Raw genomic sequence first — 24990 nt, forward strand, 5'->3', positions numbered from 1 at the left:
CGCTTCAAGCATGTGCCTGAAGTACTTAATTGCCTCGTAGATCGCGAGTAATTCCCGGTCATAGGGGGAATACTTTTCCTGAGAAGAGGTCAGCTTGCGGGAAAAGAACGCCAGCGGTTGCCATGCATCATCTTTAAGCTGCTGTAAGACTGCGCCTATAGCTTTGTCAGACGCATCGGTCACCAAAGCAAGCTTAGCTGTGCAATCAGGGTGAAAAAGTAAAGCAGCATCAGAGAGGCTATCTTTAGTGGAAATAAAGGCTGTCATGGCTTCACCTGTCATGTTGATGGGCTGCGATCCCTTAACTGAGCCTGCCAACAAAGAATTTAGCGGGCCTTGAATTTCGGCTGCTCGAGGGAGGAACCTGCGGTAAAAGTTTACCATCCCCAGGAATCGCCTGAGCTGCCGGACGTTAGTGGGGGGAGGGTAATCTTTAATGGCCTGGATTTTAGAGTCCAGTGGTCTGGTGCCACTTGATGAGATACGATATCCTAAAAAGGTTACCTCAGGGACACCAAAAACACACTTAGATGTGTTCACCATCATGCCATACTCCTTCAACCTACTGAAAATGGACCTCAAATGCTCCTCGTGTTGCGCCTCGTCCTTGGAGAAAATTAGAAAATCGTCCAGGTAGCAGTATACGAAATCCAGTCCTCTGGTCATCTCGTCCACAAACCTCTGAAACGTTTGACCCGCGTTCCTGAGTCCAAACGTCATGAACGGAAACTCAAACAATCCGAACGGGGTCGTAATGGCCGTTTTCGGAATATCTTCTGGACTGACAGGTATCTGATTGTACGCCTTCACTAAATCCAGGATACTAAATATTTTGCATCCAGTTAGGCTGTGAGCAAAATCGTGGATGTGTTTAATCGGATACCTGTCAGGCACAGTGCGGGCATTCAACATGCGGTAATCACCGCAGGGACGCCATCCGTTGTCCTTCTTCGGGGCTAAGTGCAGGGGCGATGACCAAGGGCTTTCAGAAGGTCTGGCTGTACCACTAGCCAGCATCGACTGAAACTCCTGCTGGGCGATTTTCAATTTATCCGGCGCTAAACGCCGAGGAGAGCATGCAACTGGGGGGCCTGGGGTCGTACGGATGTGATGGACTGTGTTGTGGGGTATAGTGCGATGGATACCAGCTGGACGAGTAATCTCGGGATAGTCGTCAAGAATGCGATGAAACTTCGTCTCACCAGTCACCACCTTTACAGAAGAAATATCGTCTAACTTACTACTAACAAGCATAGCACTAGTACATAACGAGGTGGCGTTGTCCATCAAGCGCTTGTTTCGGCAGTCTACTATCAAGTTATAGAAATTCAGAAAATCTACACCAATTATCGGTTTCGTCACATCAGCAACAATAAAACGCCAAGTGAAATTCCTACGGAGGCCGAAATCAAGTGTAAGATGAACAAAACCATACGTATAAATATCAGAACCATTAGCCGCATTTAACACATAATTAGTCCGTGCACGACGATCACGCAGCGAAGACCGGGGGAAGACACAGAGGTCGCTACCGGTGTCGACCAGAAATTGCGTCTTCGTCGCTCGGTCGGTGACGAACAGGCGACCAGCAGATGTCGGGCAATCGTCAGCCGCCATTAGCGACTGCCCCTGGCATTTTCCGACTTGTAGTCGCACGGGCGGATGCATCTACTCGCCTTCTCACCGTACTTCCAATGGTACCAGCACAGCGGAAATTTCCGGTAATTGGACTGGGATCTCGAAGTGGATCGGCTACGACTCTGTCGCCTGCCGCGCGACCGAGATTGTCTGCTGCTGCCACCGCTCAACTGCTGGAACTGCCTGCGAAGCTCTGCGATCTCGCAAGTGAGGTCACTCAGCACAGATCCCGGTATCCCTGTCTGCTGAGTCTGGCTTGTCGACGCTGCAGCTACCACCGGTGAAGAGGGTGCGATGTCGTTAACCCTATCAGCCAAGTCCGCCAGGTCGTCGAGTACAGCAGATGATGCCTGACCAGCTAGCACTGTCTGGATGCTTCTCGGTAGGCGGCTTGTCCAGATGTTTTTAATGAAGTCGTCGGGCACGTCATCACCAGCAAGGCTTTTCAGGTGTCGCAGGAACTGTGAAGGCTTGCGGTCACCTAGCTCCTCGTGCATCAAGAGCTGCTTAATCTTCTTCTCATTGGAAGCGGAGAGGCGCTTAATGAGCTCGGTCTTGAGCTTCTCGTACTTGCCAGTTGCGGGTGGTCGCACGATGATATCTTTCACCTCTCTGGAGTACCGGTTCTCCAGCTGTCCCAACACATAATAAAATTTGGTGGTGTCGCTGGTAATTCCGGAAATCAGGAACTGGCCCTCCACATTCGCGAACCATATCTCCGGCTCCTCTGGCCAAAACGGAGGAATCCGTACACCGACTTTATCAACATCGATGTTGACGGATGGTGTTGTAGAAACGCGATCTCTGACGTCAGCTGGGTCGTCGCTTCGTGCGTCTCTAAATTCCTTCTCCATGTTCTAACGGGGTCACCAGTGTGGAAATAAAGTGGGAAATAATTCAACAATTTTTCAGTTTTTAATCTAATTTTCACCTTTCCATGTCAGAACACAAAAGTCAGAAAGAAAAACAATATCGTATAAAAAAGTAAAAAATATTCAAAATAAAAAGATTTTATACAAAAAAAGGTTGTAAAAAGATTTGATACAAAAGTAACCTACAAGTTACTTTTTACTAAACGTCAAAACACGAAATTACTATGGAATTTGTATGAAAAAGCAGTCATACAAAAACTGATAAAATATCGGACTTATTATTACGTTTTTCGTGATTACAATTCATAAATAAGTTAAATTGAAAATCGAAAATGTTGTTCGTTAGAAGTTCATAATATAGCTTGAACCTAGAACACGACCCAATTATTTCTCATTACTAGTTTTCATAAGCACGGATACTTGCAATAAAATTTTGAGTTTATATAATTTTTTGTAATCACGTTGTGAATTAAACTAGGCAAGAATGAGCATCAACTCTAGCGTTGTCCCATTTTTATGCGTCCGCTTACCTAACATAAAGATTTGACAGGTCCAGTTTTTAATACACCGAAAAGAGCTTGGCTCTTAAATTAATGATGATGAAATTAAGGCAATAGGAAAAATAATTTTCAGTCGAAGATATAAACCTGAACACTCGAGTGTTCCTCTGGCCTCTGGACATGGAGGACACTATAGACCTGACGTTAAAGACTTTGAACACAAAGAAGGCTATGGCAGAAGACAAACTGAGGAGCAACAAGGCAATCTTCGAGGAGAAGCTAAAGAAACACGAGAAGGAACTGGAACTATTCAGGCGGTTCGACCCGCCGCTGCTTAATATCGATCTGCTGAAGGAAACAGTCGCGAAAGTCGACGAATTGTTGAAGAATTTAATGGTGAGTATATGCATTTTTATTTGAGGAGCTCGGTGGCGCAGCGGTATACGCGCTCGATCTGCGATTGTTGAAGTTAAGCAACTTTCGCAAAGGCCGGTCATAGGATGGGTGACCACAAAAAAAAAGTTTTCATCTCGAGCTCCTCCGTGCTTCGGAAGGCACGTTAAGCCGTTGGTCCCGGCTGCATTAGCAGTCGTTAATAACCACCAATCCGCACTGGGCCCGCGTGGTGGTTTAAGGCCCGATCTCCCTATCCATCCATAGGGAAGGCCCGTAATGGGCTAGCGATCAGATATGCATTTAGTGGTTTGATGGTATGGGTCTCGGTTTCGAATCATGAGTGTTTATTTTCAATGTAAGATGCTCTGAGATGAAAATAAAAAATGAGAGACGGATGGTATTGATGGTTAAGACTATATTTTAGTAGTACAATCATATGATTTACCACCATTTCGGAACGTGTTAGTGTTGAAAAGCTGAATTAGCGCAAGAAACTTCTTAACATCACGGTTTTTTAACAATTCTAACCTCCTAAGAACCAGATGGCTTTTAAAATCCAAATCACATTGTTTAACTATTACGAGGCTAAAGCATCATAATTTTCTATCCGACTTTTCGTTCTGTCTTTTCGTTCCATACTTTCACAAGAAGTTTCTCGATTTGTCAAGAAGCGTTTGTGCGGGAACTTTAGCTTGAAGTTATTTAACTAATCAGTTGATATCGGCTGGTAGGAAGACAAGTACGAAGCGGAGGACATAATCAACGAGGAGCAGCTCCTGGACCAGGAGGTGTCGGTGTACTTCAGCTTGCAGAGTATGTTGGCGGGCATTGACCCCTTCCACAAGCTGTGGCACACTGCCTGCGATTTCTACGAGGGCTATGAGATCTGGTAAGCGTCGATAAACCTCATCAACTCTAGGGGTCATGGTTATTCATGGTCTTGGGTTCGATTCCCGGTGGAAACATATCACAAAAATTACTTTGTGGTCCCTAGTTTGGTTAGGATTACAGGCTGATCACCTGATTGTCCGTAAGTAAGATGATCTGTGCTTCGGAAGGCACGGGAAGGCGTTGCTCCCGGTTACTACTTACTGATGTAAGTAAGTAGTCGTTACATAAGCCACGTCAGGGACCTTTGGCGGCTCAATAGTAACCCTGACACCAGGTTTGATGAGGTAGGTACTCCACCTGACGACCCACACGATAGAAGATGATGGTTATTCAGATTATTGATAAATGCGTATTGGTTAATTATCCACATATTTTCTTTCCCAGGTACCACGGTCCATTCCTCGGATTGGACGCGGAGAAGATATCCGAAGACGTGGAGGCGTGGTGGAAGCTCCTGTACAAGCTTGGCAGACAGCTGTATGAGTTCCCCGGCGCCAAAAGGATCGCTGACATGGTGCGGAGCAAGGTGGAGAAGTTCAAGGTCCTACTGCCGGTGCTCTGCGCTATTTGTAATAAGGTCAGTTGGTGTTTTCCTGTACCCAAAAGTTTCCTGGAAGACATTGCTACGTGAGCAAGAAGGCCGCCTGTTGCATTTTTGTATCTGGTGTTCTTATTTTGTTTGTGTGCGTTGTGCTCAATAAAGTGTCATGTCTTTTATTTTGGTTGGTTTAGTTCGTTTTTCAGAAACCTCGGTGAGGTGAGGATATTTAGTTTGAATGTACCTATTACTAGCCATTTGAAAAATATATCAAAAATATTGGCATGTTGTTGTTCTTGAAGAATATTACAGACATTATGGCGTACTTTTTGAATACAGACCGCCTTATTATAAAATGAAGACTAAAAATAAACTGTGTTTAAAGTAATAACGAAAGAAGTCGACGCATTTTTATGAAACTAATTGACAATGCATAATAATTCTATGCAGAATTTGCTACAGTAGCGTCGTGGCCGTGGTACGTCTTTCGTGATACGAACTATATTAACACCGAGTTGTTTTTAAAGCTTCCTCTATTTTTTACCATTTAGGGTATGCGCGACCGCCATTGGGCCAAGATCAGCGATCTGATCGGCACCGAGGTGATCCACGAGCCAGAGACGACCTTGGCAGACATGGTTGAACAAGGGGTCCACGTATACGCAGCCCAGTTGGAAGAGATAGAACAGTACGCCAGCAAGGAATATTCTCTGGAGAAGGCCCTCAACAAGATGAAAGAGGAGTGGGTCGGCATCAAGTTCGAGATTGTGCCGTACAGGTTAGTTTTATGAAAATACATAAATTTATTTTCTGAGAAATACAACAAAGCAAATCAGTAAACATACAAAAATGTCTTTAATGAGTAGAAAAACGGTAATAAAAAGCAATATAAATTTGATCCAATCAAGTAGTTAATGCCATCCGAGGTCATTCTAGAGGTATGTAGCATAGTAAAGAATATATAAATTTTAAACTTCAGTGCAGTAAAAAAAAAGTACGCTACCTACAGTATGGATACTGGCTAAGTAGATAGATAGTGACCCTACTTCTGTAGTACTCGTGGTCCCGATCCCAACTGTCTTACTATTATGAATGAAAGTGTTAACCCTATTCGTCCTCCAGGGACACCGGCGTGGGCATCCTAACGGGTCTGGACGACATCCAACAACAGCTGGACGACCACATCCTCAAGTCGCAGACCATGCGCGGCTCACCATACGTGAAGGCGTTCGAGGCTGACATGATCGCATGGGAGGAGAAGCTGATCAGCATGCAGGATATCTTGGACCAGTGGTTGCAGGTCAGCTAATCCCGCTTAGATATGGTACCGAAAAAGATTGGCTCTCAATTAGCCATAGATGAGCCATAGAGGAGCCACAGAGCTTATCGGGTCACGACAGCTAACATCACAGAAAAATATCGACACTACAGGCGTGGTTGACCTTTTCTGTCTTTCAAAGCTTATCACTTAGGCTGGGTACCTTCAGATCTGTCATTTGCCAAGAAAACTAAAGAAAAGGAACAGGCACCTTCTGGGCGAGCTCCATCTTAGGCTTCGTCAATGCCTTCGGGCAAGTCTGGGGCCAAGAGCAAACCCATCAAAGGCAAAAAAGGCTTTATCGTTAAGAGCAATTTCGGTTATTTAAAACCTTGGAAACTGTAACTCATCATCATCATATCCCTAGTATTATCCCGTTTCCTTTACCTTGGAAACTAACTATTATAAACAAAACGATGAGTGATGATTTTTCATTTCTTCCCCCAGTGCCAAGCCACCTGGATGTACCTCGAGCCAATCTTCTCGTCTGAGGACATAATGCGTCAGATGCCGACAGAAGCGCGCAACTTCAAAGACGTGGACAAGGACTGGCGGACCATCATGGGCGCCACCTTTAAGGAACCCATGGTCCTTCCAGCCACCGACTATCCCATGCTGCTGAAAAAGTTGAAGAATAATAACTCTTTATTAGACGAAATTCAACGAGGATTGAACGATTATTTGGAGAAGAAGAGGCTGTTCTTCCCGAGGTGAGAAGGATTATGGTGTAAATAAATTAAAAGTGATCATTTGGCACGCAATCTATCTAGCTGAAATAAAAACCGGTAGTAATAGTCGCCTGGATTGGAAGCGAACAAAACACAGTGCTTGTATACTCAATCAATTGATAAAAGGGGGACTTATATCCTTTCTTGCATGGTGGCGTATGAGCAATCACCAGTCACTATACAATTCATCATTTCCTAATTAGCATTTCGTAGAAAGTAGCTGTCTTCTGGTTATGGATGTGAGTTTATATATGTAAGTTGTCACTTCGATTTCACTGCGTATAACATGACTGTTCTGTTTGTTCTTTCTCCCCAGATTCTTCTTCCTCTCCAATGACGAGCTGCTGGAGATCCTGTCAGAGACCAAGGACCCGATGAAGGTGCAACCTCACCTGAAGAAGTGCTTCGAGGGCATCTACACGCTCGAGTTCAATGCGGCTAAGGAGATCACCGGCATGACGTCAGCTGATGGAGAAATTGTCAATCTGTCCTCGAGTATACAACCTGCTGATGCCAAGGTATGATCGCTTTAGGTTATTTAAATGAAATGTTAACAGCCTCAGTGGTTAGAACGTTCGGCTCACGATCTGGAAGTCTCGGGTCGGCTAGCGATGCAGACATTATTGTCAAAATCACTTTGGGAGATTGTCATTTTCCCTAACCTTGACACTAGTATTGTTGAGGAAGAAGAAGAATTAAATATTATATCATAATGACGTCCCAAAATTCAAGAGCTATGTAAAAGTAGTAACAGTTAGTGTCATACCAATTTGAGTTTTGTTACCTCCTATAGCTCAGAATCTTGTTTGATAAAACGATATAGATTTCACCAAATTTCTATTTAATTACATAAATACTCTGCGCTTTCCATTGGCCCCTACCTGAAGTAAATCTATATAAATTATTTTATCACAATAACAATAAAAAGTTTGTGTAAATGTCATAAGAAAAATATTGATCTATTTAGTTAGTTATATGGTACTAGTTAAGTGGTGTAGGTAGAGGCACTGAATAACAGGACCTCACTCAGCATAAGAGCAACGGGGATGGTATTATGCGGGCCCTGTTGAGTGAGTCACGGACATCGTGTTCGACATATACAAGTGTTTCGTTTATCCAGGGCATGGTAGAGCGCTGGCTGCAGCAACTGGAGCAGCAGATGATAATCTCGCTGAAGGACGTGGCGGCGGAGGCGGTGAACGGATACGCGACTGTCAAGAGGGAGGAGTGGGTGCTCGCTTGGCCCGGACAAGTGGTGCAGGTCGGCTCTTGTGTGCAGTATACCTCTGAGGTCAGTACAATGCAAAAATACTCTTAAGGTTGTAAGGGCCAATCTTTCTTTCCCTCTTCTTAACTATTGTGTTTGGGAATACTAGATCTTATGAGATTTATGGTCTACTGGTCAAAGTATTCGACTGAACTATTTTTGCTGGATAGGCACCTAACATATTATGAGCCTATTTTGAATACATACCAATTGTGTTTTATTAAATAACTGGGTACCCACATCTCATCGACCTTTCTGTTAGTGTCTATGGGGAAGTTTAAAAATGAATATTTCCAGAAATGTAATTAAAGACAACTTTCGACTGGCAGGCTATAGAGTGCATCACGAACCACACGCTGCCGGAGATGGTGAACCTTTGCACGCAGCAGATCACGGGACTGGTGTACCTGGTGCAAGGGGACCTTGACCCCGGCAACCGTATCACGGTTGAAGCGCTCATCGTCATCGATGTGCATGGTAAGTCATAAATTTATGCTATTTTATCTTTAGCGCTATATAAGGTGAAGGTTGTTGGTAGAGCTGGCAGGAAGACCTAGAAGACACGTACATTGACACAGTCCTAAAACTAGTTGTATCTTTCTTGCATTTGTCGTATTATTTTTCAAACTGCCAAACTAAAATCTGGCAGAACCGTAACCATAAGAGCTCAAGCTTGAAGATTGAAACTGATCTTTGCTGAGCACTAGCACTAGTTGACAGTTTTGGTTTTGAAACTTCAAAAACATGCCATTTTTTGCTGTTTTTTTTTACAGGCCGCTCAATAATCGAGGAAATGGTCGACAAGCAAGTGATGGACATAACCGACTTCAACTGGATCGCTCAGTTGCGCTACTACCACCGCGCCGACAGGATCATTTGCTCCATGATCACCACTGATGTGGAGTATGACTTCGAGTACCTCGGGAACATTGGCCGGCTGGTCGCCACTCCGCTGACTGATCGCTGTTTCAGGTAATGGATTGGTACAACTATATATTTCATGAGGTTTCGCAATGCGGGAGAGAGAGATGCCACTCTCTCCGGCCCGCACCAATTCGTATTGGACGCCGAGCTAGATTTACCTCACCCCCGCGGGGTCTTATAGCCGCAAACCGCTAAGGAGTAAGGGGAATGCGCGCGTATTGTCTGCCTCGTTTGCACTTACGCAGTAAGGCACTGTAAGAAGGAGATTGTTGTATGGAGTACGATTGCGAGTTGGTGGAGATATGTGAAACATTAGCCAGTTTTCAAGCCACTCGATGATCTCAGACTTGGCTTAACGACTCGTGTATCCATTGTTACAGAACACTAATGAGCGCGTTGAAGCTGAACCTGGGCGGCGCGCCAGAAGGCCCCGCCGGCACGGGCAAGACGGAGACCACCAAGGACTTGGCCAAGGCTGTCGCCAAGAAGTGTGTGGTCTTCAACTGCTCCGACGGCTTAGACTATAAGGCCCTTGGCAAATTCTTCAAGGTAACTCTTTCCTTGTATTTAAATTTATGTAATGACCTGTGTGTCATCGGCTTGCTTCTCAAGCACCGGTTCAAGTCCCGGCATCGGTCCGCATTAATACAAATCTGATTGATTCTCCCCTCTTTCTAGGGTCTAGCCCAATCAGGCGCTTGGGCATGTTTCGACGAGTTCAACCGCATAGAATTAGAGGTGCTGTCAGTAGTCGCACAGCAGATCCTGTCCATCCAACTGGCCATCCTGAGGCGGGAGAAGCGCTTCGTTTTTGAGGGCACTGAGATCAGTCTCAACCCTACCTGCGCTGTCTTTATTACCATGAATCCTGGGTGAGATTTGTGACAATTTATTTCAAGACAACAAACAGTTTTTACAAAAATTATAAAAAAATTAATATTTACATCTACTATTTTCGCAAACTGGAACAATAATAGGCTACCGTAAGTACGAGAAATACTATTCTTCTTTGAGCTACACACACATTACTACCTACATTCTACTTGTATGTATTTGATCGTGGATGAGTCTCGAATACATTTTAATAAGTGTAAATTGCGACAGTAAAAAGCACATTTCAGCACAATAAACGATTATATTTGAATACATATTCACTTTTACTACTTACAACATCAATGCACTGCGTGAAAATTTGTGATGTGACAGTAGAGTTGTTGCCCGTAGTTTGATTTTCACGCTATCTATGCTTTGTTCAGATCTACCAAAACTGGCGAGACAGGGCACTCAATCGAGTTCGAGACGAATTAAGTCTATTTTTCTTTAGCAAAATACGACTGTACTGACTCGCCACGTTCACGTTTACACTTGCATAACAGAATACCTTCAACACACGTGCGAAAATATATATACCTGTCTCATCTTGCAACTGACAAGTTCGGATGTAATATATTTTGAACGCGAGCGATTCCAAAATATGAACCCTGGTCTCCTGAACTCGAAACTAAGACACATTATATCTTTAAGCAAGTAAGTAAAACCTTTATTTCCTCTACAACACATGGTAATATTTATAAAGGCTGTAGTCTAAACTAGGATACCCTTTTTTAGGACTCTAAACCTCCACAAGAAAGAAAAAAGTAATCTAATCTTTACAATCCTGATTGCAGTTACGCGGGTCGAACAGAGTTGCCAGATAACCTGAAGGTGTTATTCCGCACCGTGGCGATGATGGTACCCGACTACGCCATGATCGGCGAGATCACGCTTTACTCCAACGGCTTCGTCAACGCCAAACCGTGAGTTCTGAGTGCCGATCAGGTCTTCTCATGTGCCAAACTGGCCACGGGGAGTCTTCCGAGCCTGGGGCTAAGTAACTGGCGCAGCTGGTTACTACCAACCGATATTGGGATGCCAGACGGCCTATTAGCTGAATGCCTAGTCGAGTTACAATCGTTTTGAATGAACTGTAACGGGGGGTGAGAACGAGAAAGAAGACAGTCATTTTCACCATTGCGGTGATCTGGATTCCTGCAGATCTCCGTTCTGCTCCGCTTCAGTTAAAACCCACTAAGAAGTAAAAATAATGAAAATGACTTGCATTGACTAATAATATCACATACGTCAATCTAATGCTAAAAACTAACGCAAATTCTATAAGCTGCGCGATGATTGCGATGTGCTGGAGCTATGCTAAGGCTACAACCCCTATATCATGCTACCCGCATATCGCGTAAATGAGCCAACTTTATTGGCTACGCGATAGTCAAAACTGATTGTATTGGCTCAATGATTGATACATAATTGCATACATACTAGGGTAAGCAGAGACTATGAAATTCCATTTCCTTCGATCTTGATACAATATTCATCATTCATTCATTCATTTTTCAAATAAAATCTCTTTCCTAGGTTGGCCCACAAGATAGTCCAAGCATACAAGCTATGCTCGGAGCAGTTGTCGTCTCAGAACCACTACGACTACGGCATGCGCGCTGTCAAGTCGGTGTTGCTCGCCTCCGGGGCGCTGAAGAAGGCCTACACTCAGAAGGATGAGTCACAGCTCGTGCTGCGAGCCATCATCGATGTCAACATGCCTAAGTTCCTGTCACAGGTGGGTCTTTATTAGGTCTTCTGTTCTTTTCGTGTCCTTATATAATTTAAATAAGGTTTTTTTTTAATTGTTTTAGATGTTGTGAAATGAAATTACGCTGTTTACCGCGTGATTTATCAAATACATTAGACCAAACTCTTCATATTTGGATTGTAATCGCTGTCGTTACCTCATGAAGCCTGGGGGGTTAAAAAGGCCACATCAAAGCAATTCATCAAAAAAGCAATATTGCTTCGATGTGGCTTTTTTATACCCCTGGTGTCAATGTCAAAAATTATAAAAATATATTAAGTACGCTAATAAACAACAACCGATAATAATAACTTTATCCAATCACCTCGACCCCACCACACTTGGTTAAGGGCCTAAATATAAACTACCTCTTCAAAGTGAGAATAAGAAATAAAAGATAAGGTTTATTTTGTTAATTAGACTACAAACTTAGATCCCGGATAACTTACTTTTATGCTAATACTAATTTGTGCAGGACGTACCGCTGTTCTCCGGTATATACTCGGATCTGTTCCCGGGTATCCCCATCCTGATCCCGGATCGCGCGGAGCTGCTCAAGTGCGTTAACAAAGACCTTGACAAGCGCAACCTCCAGAAGACCGACTGGTACATCGAGAAAATTATTCAGGTAATTTTTTGAAAAATTGGTGCTGATTCCGGTACACACCATATAAGTGTTTATTTTAAGTTATACCTGTAATTTTCTTATCCACTGAAAAGAAAAGGGACGGGTAATCGACAGGCTTTATTCCACACATTTATGGAACACACGTCATTTTAAGCAGAAATTTAAAAAACCCAAACAATCTGTCCCTCAGATCTACGAGATGATCTTGGTCCGCCACGGGTTCATGATAGTGGGCCCTCCAATGGGCGGCAAGACTCAGGCCTACCAGAGCCTGGCGGAGTCGCTGCGCGCGCTACAGCTCATGAAGCCGCCGCCTAAGCACAAAGAGTTCGGAGCCATCTACCGCATCATCAACCCCAAGGCGATCACCATGGGCCAGCTGTACGGGTGCTTCGATCCCGCCTCGCATGAATGGTTAGTAGAATTAGAAGGTTACTGAGAAAGGTCCCAAACAGTACAGCTTTCTGGGGGTTATAATGCCACATTGAAACAATTCACTAATCTAATGTAGACTTAATTAAAGCACATAATAACGGGTTCTTACCGCGTTTAAATGGGGATATGATCACGGAATGACTCATGAGATTGGAGTGGTTGTAGTTGTAGTGAATATCGGGAGTCTCATATCCCCATTTAAACGCGGTAAAAACCCGTTATTATGTGCTTTAATTATGATAATAACCGCGTAAAGTTAAAATAATGTAGACTTTGTTGCCATCGCGCGTTTAGTTTTATATGCACAACGGCAAATTGCTTCAATAACTGCTTATATTGCATCAATATTGCTTTCTTAGATGAATATCTTCAATGTGGCTATTAATAAGGCCACCCTGATAGCAAGTGATGAAGCTTCCTGATTTAAACCATGGCTAGGAATCTTTGATGCGAAGGATAGTACAATTATCCGAAACCTGCTACCGCAATGACTTTTCAAAGTTTTAAAGGGTGATAGTTTTGACGATTCTGCATAGTTTGCCTTCATAGGGGGTCTCCTTTGAGAGACAAAATGCGTGGTTAGCGGTATTGGAATCCTGTTTTCTCTTTGTAAGGCTCTTAAAAGCTGAATTTTACTTTATTTATGCGTTCGAATTCAAGTTTGGAGTATAGGTAATTGACATCACGTGGTTCCTTGCAGTTGTCCCATGCAATGGCGATAGCCTCCTATCATATGAGAGTTAAACATAGCTGGCGAGATTTATTAATTTCCATTCCATTTAATTTCATTATATATTTTTTTATTTATTTATTTACTCGGTCGGAAGGGTAAGGGGCACCTTTAGGTTTACAGATGTGATGCAATGATGCAACATATGACTATTAACAAACCCATATTCCCCCAGGTCAGACGGTGTACTAGCGATAGCGTTTCGCGAGTACGCGATGTCGATCACGCGCGACCGCAAGTGGATCATGTTCGACGGACCCGTGGACGCCGTGTGGATCGAGAACATGAACACTGTGCTCGATGACAACAAGAAGCTGTGCCTCATGAGCGGAGAGATCATACAGGTACGGTTAAAAATACATAAAATATATAAGAGTATGTGGGATGGAAATAAAAGCTCGGGAAATCAGTTTCACTCAGTTTATATTATTTTTTTCACCTTACAAATGTAATCGTTTCGCCATTACCAGAAAAAGTCAAAGTCACGCCACTGGTAGATAAGTCTAGAACATTGCCCTAGACAAAAAAAATATTAATCTCTACTAACATGCCGGTACCATAAGCCTTGATCTTGTACACATAACTTGGTCAATACCGGTATAATGGTACGATGGATGCGCTCCACTTGTCCATTCCCACGTGGCACTCCAGTGGTAACTTGAATGTGTTCAATCTTTTCATCTTCACAGTACTTCTTAAAATCCTGGCTTGTAAATGCAGTCCCCTTATCTGAAATAATTCTATCTGGGTTTCCAAACATTTGTTGTAAAATGTAGAGTTTCGACAATGTCTCCTTACTAGTGGTTGACTTAGTAGGAAATAACCAAACAAATTTTGTAAAGGCATCTACTACAGTGAGAATATGGTTATACTGTTTCTGGGTTGCGGTCAGTGGTCCAATGTGGTCCACATGTAAAGTTTGTAATGGTAATGCTTCCTTCTCAATAGGGTTTAGGTATCCTTCCTGCCTTCCACTTTTTCTTGATGCTAGAATGCAAGGGATGCATGTCAACAGGTAATCATTAATCTTCTTGTCCACATCTGAAATAAAAAAATCCTTGTTAATCAACTCCTTCATCTTCTTGCTAGAGAAATGTCCATTGCTATGTGTATTCTTGAAAATTTGCTTTTCCATACTTTTGGGCACAACCATAAGTCTTTGATCTCCTTTGAAAAGAATGTTATTTTCTACCCAATAATCCTTGTAGGTACCGCCTTTCAAAATGTCCTTTATAGCTTTTAATCCTTCATCTTGATCTTGAGCTTCTCTTAGTTGATTGTGAATACTGTTTACCATCAGTCCAACATATGGGTTTCTACTTAAAGCGTCCACATGTCGCATCCTCGAGCCTGCTCGGTGTTCCACTTTATAGTTGAATTCTTGCAGAAGCATAATCCATCTTGCAATCCTGGTAACTAAATCTTTTTTCTTTAAGGTCATTTCAAAAGCTAAACAGTCTGTTACTATTGTAAATCTAATACCAATCAAGTATTTTCTGAACTTCTTAACACCTTCTACTATTGCTAGAGCCTCCAGTTCATAACTTGAATACTTCTTTTCTGCATCAGATGTCTTCTTGCTCATATAGTGTACAGGATGGAAACAACAATCATTAGGGTCTCTCTGCATAAGAATTGCAGAATATGCCAGTTGGGATGCGTCTGTATGCAGCTGTGTTTCCAACGCTGGATCAAATATTCGCAGTACCGGGTGCTCAGACAACTTGTGCTTCAACATTTGAAAAGCAATTTTCTCCTGTTCTCCAAAATGAAAATACTTGTCCTTTTTTAGTAAATCAGTAAGCGGTCTTGCTATCGTCGAATAGTCCTGGATAAATTTACGGAAATATGAGGTAAGTCCAATAAAACTTTGTCGCTCCTTACGTGTTTGAGGCTGAGGGAACTTCATGACTGCGTCAGTTTTGTCCGTTGATGGCTTTACGGTACTATTCTCCACTACATGCCCCAGATATTCAACTCTAGTGGTAAGTAACTCACTTTTTTTCCAGTTTATTAGCAAGCCGTACTCTGCAGCTCTTCGCAGGACCTTTTCTAGCTTCATCACCCCCTCTTCGTAAGTTACTGACGGTATGATCACATCATCAATAAATATTAGCACTCCGTCCTCCACAATGATGTCTCTGAAAATGGAATTGATAAACCGTGTGAAATAGTTCGGACAAATTGACAAACCGAAGGGTGCTCTAGTGAACTCATACTGTCCATTCTGTCTCACGAATGAGGTGTATTTTGTACACTTCTCATTTATCTTTAGATGGAAAAACGCATCTTTTAGGTCAAGTTTACTAAAAACTTTTGCTCCTTGTAGCTTGTCAATATGGTCTTCTATAATTGGTAGAGGAAATTCGTCCTTCACCATCTTCTCATTAACCTTCCTATAATCTACACATACTCGGGTAGTACCATCCTTCTTTTTCACAAGTACCAATGGACTTGCATACTCTGAAAAACTAGGCTTTATAATGCCTCTTGTTAACCACTCACTCACCTGGGTATCAACTTCTTGTTGCTCCTTGATAGCCAGACGCCTTGGTCGCTGAGCAACTGGGATGTCGTCCTTCATCACAATGTGCATCTCAACAGGTGCCTCCTTCGTTTGCACTGGGCTGTAATTCTTGACAAGATTCCGTACCTGATCCTTCAACTGCTGGTTTGGCATGTAAGCTATCGGTTCTTCTGTGACATCTGCAATCAAACAATTTAAAAGACTACCGTTCTCACGGGACACAACATTCACTAACCCCCTATCAAAAACCAGTGTTATGTTTTGTAAAAATGGCTGACCTAGAATAACTTTGTAAGGCATTACATCTTTGGGCACAATATAGAATGTAGTAGTACAACAGTATCCGTCGATATTCAGTTCACATTCAGTCCTGCCTAAAGAAGAAACTTTCGCCGCACCAAGTCCAGAAAATTCGATGTTTTCTTTGACGTACGAAGTCACATTGAGCTCGAAAAACAAATCCACCGTTATTAAGTTCACATCACTGCCGGAATCTATCAAAGAGTTAATGTTTACGCCACTAATTTGTATCATTTTTTCAGATTTATTTTCACTTCGCGACATAATGTTTACGTTGAACGCCGGTTGTTGACATTGACAGTTCTTGTCATTCCCGCTGTCGTCGCGCGCGTCGCCGCCATGTTGAACGCCCATAAACAAATTTTGGTTTTCAGTGCTACCAACCTCACCGATGTCATAATTTGTGAACGAATCCGCCGCCGACTTCAAACACATTGCGCGGGGTTCCCATTTTACCGCGTTTCCGCCGCCGCCAACGCCACCATAGCTTACTTCACGTTGTTTACTCGTCGTCGCCATCGGTTGCACCGCATCACGTTGCTTCGAATTTATGCATGCCGTCGCTATATGTCCGTACTGATTGCACTTATAACATTTCAAACCATTCTTGCACGTACTTGCTATGTGATTTTTCTCGCCGCACTTATAGCAATGTCGAGCCGCCGCTCTCGCTGCGTCCGCCGAATAACTGCCATGCTCTCTAAATCTCTGCCTCGGCGCTTGTGCCGGCTCTTGCCGTTTTGTCGCCATCTTAGACTTCATATTTTCGTAAATCGCCAATCTTTCTTTCAGGACTGGATACGTAGTCACGCTGTATAATATAGATTTGTTGTTTTCGTAGTCGACGATCCCGTCTATTATATATTGTATTGCTACATAATCAGGAAATTTGCCGCGTTTGCCTAATTCTTTCATCACGAGCATATATTCGTAATAAGTTTCATCCCTCTTTTTCTTTCTTGAAGCCATAATCTCGTGTACTTCCTTCACGTTGATACTGTCTGGAAATTCCCTTTGCAGAGCCACCTTGAAGTCATCGTATTTTTTGAATACTTTTTCAGATTTCGCCCATAATTCCGCCGTGCCGGTTAGACAACGCCGCGCCACAATAAGTTTCTGTTTTGATGTCCAGCCAAATAATTCCGCATTTTCCTCTATATCTTCCAGCCATTTTGAAGAACTTAGGGTTTTGTCGGTTCCATCGAACTTGCCGACAAACCTATCGTAACCGCCTGCAAATGACATAGTCGCCTGTCCATCTTCATCACCTTCTTTTACGCCTTCCGCCATTATTCACCTTCGCCGTCCACCTTATAAAATTCTCCTTCCTCCGTTTTCACCTTAAAAACACCTTTTCTTGCCCTCACACTATATTTCCATCCCGGACGAGCCCCCAAAAGTTGTGGGATGGAAATAAAAGCTCGGGAAATCAGTTTCACTCAGTTTATATTATTTTTTTCACCTTACAAATGTAATCGTTTCGCCATTACCAGAAAAAGTCAAAGTCACGCCACTGGTAGATAAGTCTAGAACATTGCCCTAGACAAAAAAAATATTATAGACCTCTTTTAGATACATTCGTTTCGTGGAATTCCAAAATCCTACAAGTATAATGAGCTGAATCATCCCCCTCAGTATTCGTTACGATGTCACTTACACCACGTACAAGTACATAGAAGTAGCCATATAAGTACCTAGGTATTCATGACTTGATATCTACTCAGAATCATGGTCTGAATAATCCTTCAAAGTTTCCGTCACGATATCACTAACACCCTTTATGTACACACTTTAGGATCATCATCAATTTAAGAGCCACGCTCTTGTCGGTGTAGCATACATCATTCTTGTTTCGTATTGCATTAACATATTTGATAAATTATTGAAGAAAGGGATGCTTCATGGTCACGGACATGTAGAGAGAATGAATGAAAGTAATCTTACAATAAAGCTTTAAGACGTGAATGTAAGTGGTAGATTTGGAACAGAAAAGACCTAGGCGTTCATACAACGATCAGATCCAGTCTTTGGAAGAAGCGAAACTGGTGTGCCAGGATCGTATTAAGTGGGATTTCGTGGTCTCTGCCTACCCTAACAGGAAAAGGCGTGATCTTATGTATAGATATATGTATAGATATATGTATAGTTATCCACTCACGCGATGGTACTACAGATGACGAACAAAATGAACCTGATCTTCGAGCCGGCGGACTTGGAGTTTGCGTCGCCCGCCACCGTGTCGCGCTGCGGGATGATCTACATGGAGCCTGAACAGTTGGGTACGTTAGACTCATATATGTAAGAATCTAAACTTCTGCAATTTCAAAACAGATCTGATAGAAACTGCCGGTGTAACGTGGTAGTCTTCTAATGAAAATGTAGGAACCTACAACATTTAGAGGATCTAAAATAGCCACATTGGAGCAATTCTTCTAAAAACCGATATTGCACTCAGGGAATGCAATCCCGACTCAAGATCCCGCGGGATTGGAAATATCAAGTTTATAAAAAAAATGTAAAGTGGCTGAAAACGATGAAAACTGCTTCTTTGTGATAGTTAGTTTAATTAAAACAAAAACATTAAAAAAAAATTGAAAGAAAATACAAACCTTTGTTCTTCAATATTACTAACTAAATAAGTAGGTTTTCTTTGGAAATCAGCATAATCAAATTGCGCGCGATCGGGATCCCGCGAGATCGGGATTGCATTCCCTAATTACACTTGATATATAAAAAAAAGTAAGTGAAAAGAAGCTCCAGGCGTTACCATGGAGTAAGTAGTTAATATACTATGTAAAACAGAGGGTCCTTCGCTATAGTAGGAAGATTGCCGGTAAAACTGCTTGTTTTGTGTGTGACTTGTTGTAGATTTGCCTCAGATGGTATTAACATGGCCGGAACAGCGCCGGTGGCAAGCATCGCTACTGAATCCATACGTTACCATATTGTCTTACAAATTCTTTACCGTGTGAAACGCAATAACTAACACGTGAATTGTTTCGTAACTATTTTGCGTTCACTGCTAGCCATACTACATTCAGTCCGACTTCCCAGGTTGGCGAGCGTTCCTAGCATCCTACAACGTCCACCTAAGCAAGAAGTTGATCCCTGAACAGTTCGAGCTAATCCAGGAACTGATCAACTGGCTGGTGCCCGCCATCTTCGAGTTCTTGCTCGTCAAGTGCCACCACTTCGTGCACGTCGGCGAGATACATCAATTCTATGTATGAAACTCAAACTCAAATATAATATATCTTTATTAACAATTTTTACATCTAAACTGTCATAGATAATGTTTTATAACTAACTTTTCTAATCTTTTCATTAACACAGTTGGCTCGACCATTGTAGACTGCGATACGGCTCACCTCCTATCTCGTTGGTCTTACAGAAAGCTCGGTGAGGTGTGGGTACTTAGTTCATCTTGCGATAGATGCACCTCTGACTACCCTACACTTTGAACTGTCAATTTTTACATACATGTATTTAACTAATGACGTTTATATGTAATCACAATAAGAAACATAACGACTATATGCCAACTAAGATAGTCAGAAATACATCCTTCGCAAGATGAATTACGTACCCACATCTCCCCGAGCTTTCTGTTATATAGACGTGGTGGTAAGCCGTATCGCCGTCTATAATGGTAGACTCAGCTGTGTTAGTGAAAACTGCACTTAATATAAATTAATAACTCATTGGTGGTAATCCGGTACCAGGGTTCGAAAAGACGCCCCCGGAAATCAACAACTATTTGTTCGAAATATTCTTCATCATCATCGGCCCATTAACGTCCCCACTGCTGGGGCACGGGCCTTCCCTACAGATGGATAGGGAGATCTGGCCTTAAACCATCACGCGGGCCCAGTGCGGATTGATGGTTAATGCAGCCGGGACCAACGGCTTAACGTGCCTACCGAAGCACGGAGGAGCTCGAGATGAAAACTTTTTTTTGTGGTCACCCATCCTATGACCGGCCTTTGCGAAAGTTGCTTTACTTCAACAATCGCAGACCGAGCGCGTTAACCGCTGCACCACCGAGCTCCTCCGAAATATTCTTACTCTGACGGAATTTTACCCCGTGGCCCTCTTTTTTATTCTGTGATGATGACAACTTACTGTTTACTTGTATACTTGCAGTCATTCACGCGGATGTTCTCGTGTCTGCTGGAGAGCGAGTCTCAGTTCAGCACGCTCTGGCTGCAGTGCACCTTCATCTTCAGTCTGTTGTGGGGACTCTGCGCATCTATAGACGGTAATATAACCAGTACTGTTTAAAATTACGCTTAGATTTCTTGCTAAAAATCCGTAGTAACTGGAAGGTGCCTGCGTGTGTAGCGTGGTAGTTGGAAGAACGCTTGACTCTCACTGTGAGGTCGCGGTTTCGAATCCAGCACGAGTCTACCAATGATTTCCGAATTTGTTTTCGAATTCATGTTTGTTGGCATTGCGCACTTACTTTTATATGCGCAAATGTCAAATTTCAATATTGCTTTTTTAGGTGAATTGCTTCGATGTGCCTTTTTAACCCCTCTGTGCCCAGCAGTGGGCTATAAATATGCGCTGCTTTATGTTATGACTTAGAGTCTTTTTTACTAGGTGAAAGCCGCAAGTTGTTCGACACATTTTTCCGCAAGCTGTTGGATGGCAACATCTCCAGCCACCCTAAGCCCAAGTGCTTCAAGCTGACCAAGAACCAGCTGTTCCCTGACAAGGACCTGGTGTTCGACTTCGTGTATGATAAGCGCAACAACGGCACCTGGATGCCCTGGGCCGAGCTCGAGAAGGAGGTGCCCGTGCCTCCGAACGCCAAGGTACGTACAGTCTCTGCCCAAGAAGGTTCGTCAGTTTTCAAATTGATTCTATGGGGTTAAATTTCGCAAAATCTCGTCTTAGTGAGCAACTACGTCCTAAAAAACCCCTATGCAAAACTTTTAGTTTATGAAATTTCGTGATGAGCAAGTCAGACAGAAAATTCCACTTGATATCAACTCAGAATCATGGTTTGGATCATGCCTCAAAGTTTTCGTTACGATGTCACTAACACCCTGTATATAAACTGCAGTGGAATTTTCCGTCGCAAAAGTATGGAACTGAAAATAATCTAAAAAGGCGCTAAAATTATAATGATTTTTTCCTATAGGTAATTCCACGTGATATCAACTCAGAACCATGTTCTGAATCGTCCCCCTCAGTATTTGTTACGATGTCACTTAACATCCATACGTACTACCTACCTATACGTACTTGTTCGGGGTGTAAGTGACATCGTAACAAATACAGAGATACAAGCAAAAGTATTGAATATAATTTAAAAAACTCATGAATTTTGCGACGGAAAATTCCACTTGATATGAACTCAGAATCATGGTTCGAATCATCCCCTTCAGTATTCGTTACGATATCACCAACATAGATATTATTTAGATTCTAAACTGACATAGAATTTTGTCTATCAATGAGTGTTTTTAATAAAAAAAATCCTCCAGGTGAACGATATAATAATCCTAACCAACGAGAACGCGTGCCTGCGTTACTTCGTAACGAAAATGGTTCGCTACCGCATCCCGATCCTCATAGTGGGCCCCACCGGCACCGGAAAGTCCTCCTTGGTGCTCAACTTCCTGCTGGGGTTGGCCAAGGAGCGCTACATCACTAACACCATCAACTTCTCGGCTAGGACTTCCGCAAATCAGGTAATATGTGTATCATACATAAATCTTCTTTCCTTCTATCGTGTGGGCTGTGAGGTCAGGGTTATTATTGAGCCGCCAAAAGCCACGAACATGGCTCATGTCGCGACTACGCACTTACATCAGTAAGTAGTAACCGGGACCAACGGCTTAACGTGTCTTGTTGGGCGTGAAGCTAACTTTCGGACAGTCAGGTGATCAGCCTGTATTGTCCTACCCGAATTATGTCCCCACCGAGATTCGAACCAGGGATCTCCGGATCGTGAGCCCAACGCACAAGCGCTGGACTACAGTGGCCGATAAATAAATATAAAAATAAGATTGTCAGCACTACCATCGCATGATGAACTAAGTACCTGTATTTCACCAAACTAGTTTTCTTATTTTTATTTTGTGCTGAGGACTGCAACCCGGCTGCGCCTGCGTAAAACTATTAGCACTATGTTAGTCTTCTAGAAATGATATCTTAACAGATCATAACAGTAAATACCGCAAGCGAATCAATGTAGTGATTTTTGAAATTAGCTCGAATATTTATGGATCACGCTTATTTCTCGTTTGGGAACTCCACTTACTACGATTCTGGCTCGCTACCTTGGTTTCCTCCGCAATCATCAAAGACTTCATGCATGCTCGCCAGTTTATAGTACTCTTGACCTGGCATTTCTTTTTTGATCCTGGATCTGATCGCTGTATGTATGCTTAGGCCTCCCTATTCCAACACTAGCACTTACCACACACACTTAGCACTTACTTATCCGCATCATAAATCAGAATGGATGATGATGTTGAGTAATAATTTTAACAAAAGTTGACTATTATTATTACAGACACAAGACATTATAATGTCCAAAGTAGACAGACGACGGAAAGGCGTATTTGGGCCGTCTATGGGTAAGAAGGTGAGTTCTTGCATTTCAAATTATTATGGATGTGCTAGCAAAATACCTTTTCTCAATACCTCTAGTATTAATATTTTGAAATCGTGAAAGCCCGTTGCGACTAAGTCATAAATACCATCAGCGCCTGCGGCCTGAGTTCCCAACCGCGCGTGCTGCGAATTATATCAAGGGCTTCGTCCAATAGCTGTACAACGTTTATTCACGTAGACATCAGCTGCTGTGTCTATTGGTCAAAACAAAACTCTCGACACGGATCCCTTGCCGCCTGTGCTTTTTTGATGTAATTTATTGTAGATTTGCAGCAAATGGCATTAAATGCTTGGCCGGACAAACGAGGAACATTGAAGGCTCTCACTTGGTACAAATTTTAAGAACAGGCCTGAGGGTGCCCTGTTGCGTGCGAACCTCGGCTCAGGGCGACGTCTGAAAGGATTGTATTTGAATTAATGGACCCTGGAAGTGGGGCGCAATAAGCGCTGAATGAGGGAAATCGTCGACCACTCCAAATCTATTATGTAATACAACCAATTCCTTCCTTATCGTCCCCAGTGCGTCCTCTTCGTGGACGACCTGAGCATGCCTCAGAAGGAGACATACGGGGCGCAGCCGCCGCTGGAACTACTGCGGCAGTGGGTCGACCACGGACACTGGTACGACCTCAAGGAGATGGTGCGCCAGGAGGTGGTCGATGTGGTGAGTTTATGAAACTGTAGGTGAGGCAGGAGTTATATATTTAAATGGCGATGAAGTCGACGTGCTGGCACTTTCTGGCAATTTACCTAATAAATAATTAGTAAAATAATTCAGTTTAAGTTTTGTTCTTAAGGCAGCAGCAGCATCGATACGGCTTACCGCCTATTATGTTGGTTTAACAGAAAGCTTGGTGGGGTGTGGGTACTTAGTTCATCTTACGATGGATGTAACTCTGGGAGTTAGTCGTGAGCTTAAGTAAATATATACATTAATGTGTCAATTGCCTATTTACATACCAATAAGTTTACATGAACTGCCTATTTTCATTGATTTTTTTCTTTACTGTACACATATTGGCAAAATTAATAATGAAAAGCTGTAACAAATGTGTGTAAGTGTGTGTGTGTTTTACGAGCAAATACATATTTTGAAATTGAAATTAATAATAGTAAGTAATTATATTTCCAGCTGCTAGTATGCGCCATGCTGCCTCCAGGGGGCGGGTCCAACCTGATCTCCTCCCGGCTGACGCGCCACACGTTCCTGGTGGCCCTGGACTCGTTCGAAGACAACACGCTCAACAAGATTTTCTGCACAATAATGGACTGGCACTTTGCCAAAGGATTCAATGATACGCTACAGAGGCAGAGCAAGGTAATCATAATCATTTTGCAGATTGTTTAACGGCGAAATTACTTAATAACTCATTGGTGCGCAAGTCCGAACCGGTGTTCCCCGATTGAGATGCAAGCTAATGTACATTCACGAGTACTTCTTCTTCTATCGTGTGGGTTGTGAGGTGGATTACCAACCTCATCAACCCTGGTGTCAGGGTTACTATTGAGCCGCCAAAGGCCCCTGACATGACTCATATAACGACTACGTACTTACATCAGTAAGTAGTAACCGGGACCAACGGCTTAACGTGCCTTCCGAAGCACGGATCGTCTTACTTTCGGACAATCAGGTGATCAGCCTGTAATGTCCTAACCAAACTAGGGACCACAAAGTAATTTTTGTGAAATGTCCCCACCGGGAATCGAACCCGGGACCTCCGGATCGTGAGCCCAACGCTCAACCACTGGACCACGGAGGCCGTTTCACGAGTACTAATATGTATACACACACACAACCTTGAAACCATGTCACATTACATTATTTTTGACAAATTAACAGGGTTCTAAAATGGGTACATGATATTGCTGATGGCTGTACCACAGTGTGTGACGAAGTAGTCAATGTTCCTATTTCTATACTTTATCATGCATAAGTCTCGCGAATGAGAGGCCTCGTGGGCACGCATCGTCTTTGATGCAAGGTTTCATTGAATTTGGACAGGTTATACCCGTAGTGTATGCTTTGCGAGGCAGGATAAGTCGCGCAC

At 42.9% G+C, this 24990-nt stretch overlaps 1 protein-coding gene across 1 annotated transcript in view; it reads left to right on the top strand.

Moving 5' to 3' along the window:
- Positions 1 to 24990, top strand: part of LOC126369093 (dynein axonemal heavy chain 3) — a 73063-nt gene that overhangs the window by 12947 nt on the left and 35126 nt on the right. Inside the window, exons 14-38 of the mRNA XM_050013386.1 lie at positions 3144 to 3406; positions 4138 to 4295; positions 4682 to 4874; positions 5387 to 5613; positions 5958 to 6135; positions 6601 to 6863; positions 7198 to 7399; positions 8002 to 8172; positions 8478 to 8625; positions 8922 to 9120; positions 9453 to 9621; positions 9751 to 9944; positions 10740 to 10868; positions 11482 to 11683; positions 12171 to 12323; positions 12514 to 12737; positions 13664 to 13832; positions 18489 to 18594; positions 19370 to 19539; positions 20459 to 20573; positions 20918 to 21132; positions 21808 to 22014; positions 22842 to 22913; positions 23463 to 23606; positions 24075 to 24260. Coding sequence (XP_049869343.1) covers positions 3144 to 3406; positions 4138 to 4295; positions 4682 to 4874; positions 5387 to 5613; positions 5958 to 6135; positions 6601 to 6863; positions 7198 to 7399; positions 8002 to 8172; positions 8478 to 8625; positions 8922 to 9120; positions 9453 to 9621; positions 9751 to 9944; positions 10740 to 10868; positions 11482 to 11683; positions 12171 to 12323; positions 12514 to 12737; positions 13664 to 13832; positions 18489 to 18594; positions 19370 to 19539; positions 20459 to 20573; positions 20918 to 21132; positions 21808 to 22014; positions 22842 to 22913; positions 23463 to 23606; positions 24075 to 24260 — 4457 coding nt within the window. The remainder of the gene's footprint in view (positions 1 to 3143; positions 3407 to 4137; positions 4296 to 4681; positions 4875 to 5386; positions 5614 to 5957; positions 6136 to 6600; positions 6864 to 7197; positions 7400 to 8001; positions 8173 to 8477; positions 8626 to 8921; positions 9121 to 9452; positions 9622 to 9750; positions 9945 to 10739; positions 10869 to 11481; positions 11684 to 12170; positions 12324 to 12513; positions 12738 to 13663; positions 13833 to 18488; positions 18595 to 19369; positions 19540 to 20458; positions 20574 to 20917; positions 21133 to 21807; positions 22015 to 22841; positions 22914 to 23462; positions 23607 to 24074; positions 24261 to 24990) is intronic.

Source organism: Pectinophora gossypiella, chromosome 8 (assembly GCF_024362695.1).
Source record: "Pectinophora gossypiella chromosome 8, ilPecGoss1.1, whole genome shotgun sequence".
Taxonomy (NCBI): domain Eukaryota; kingdom Metazoa; phylum Arthropoda; class Insecta; order Lepidoptera; family Gelechiidae; genus Pectinophora; species Pectinophora gossypiella.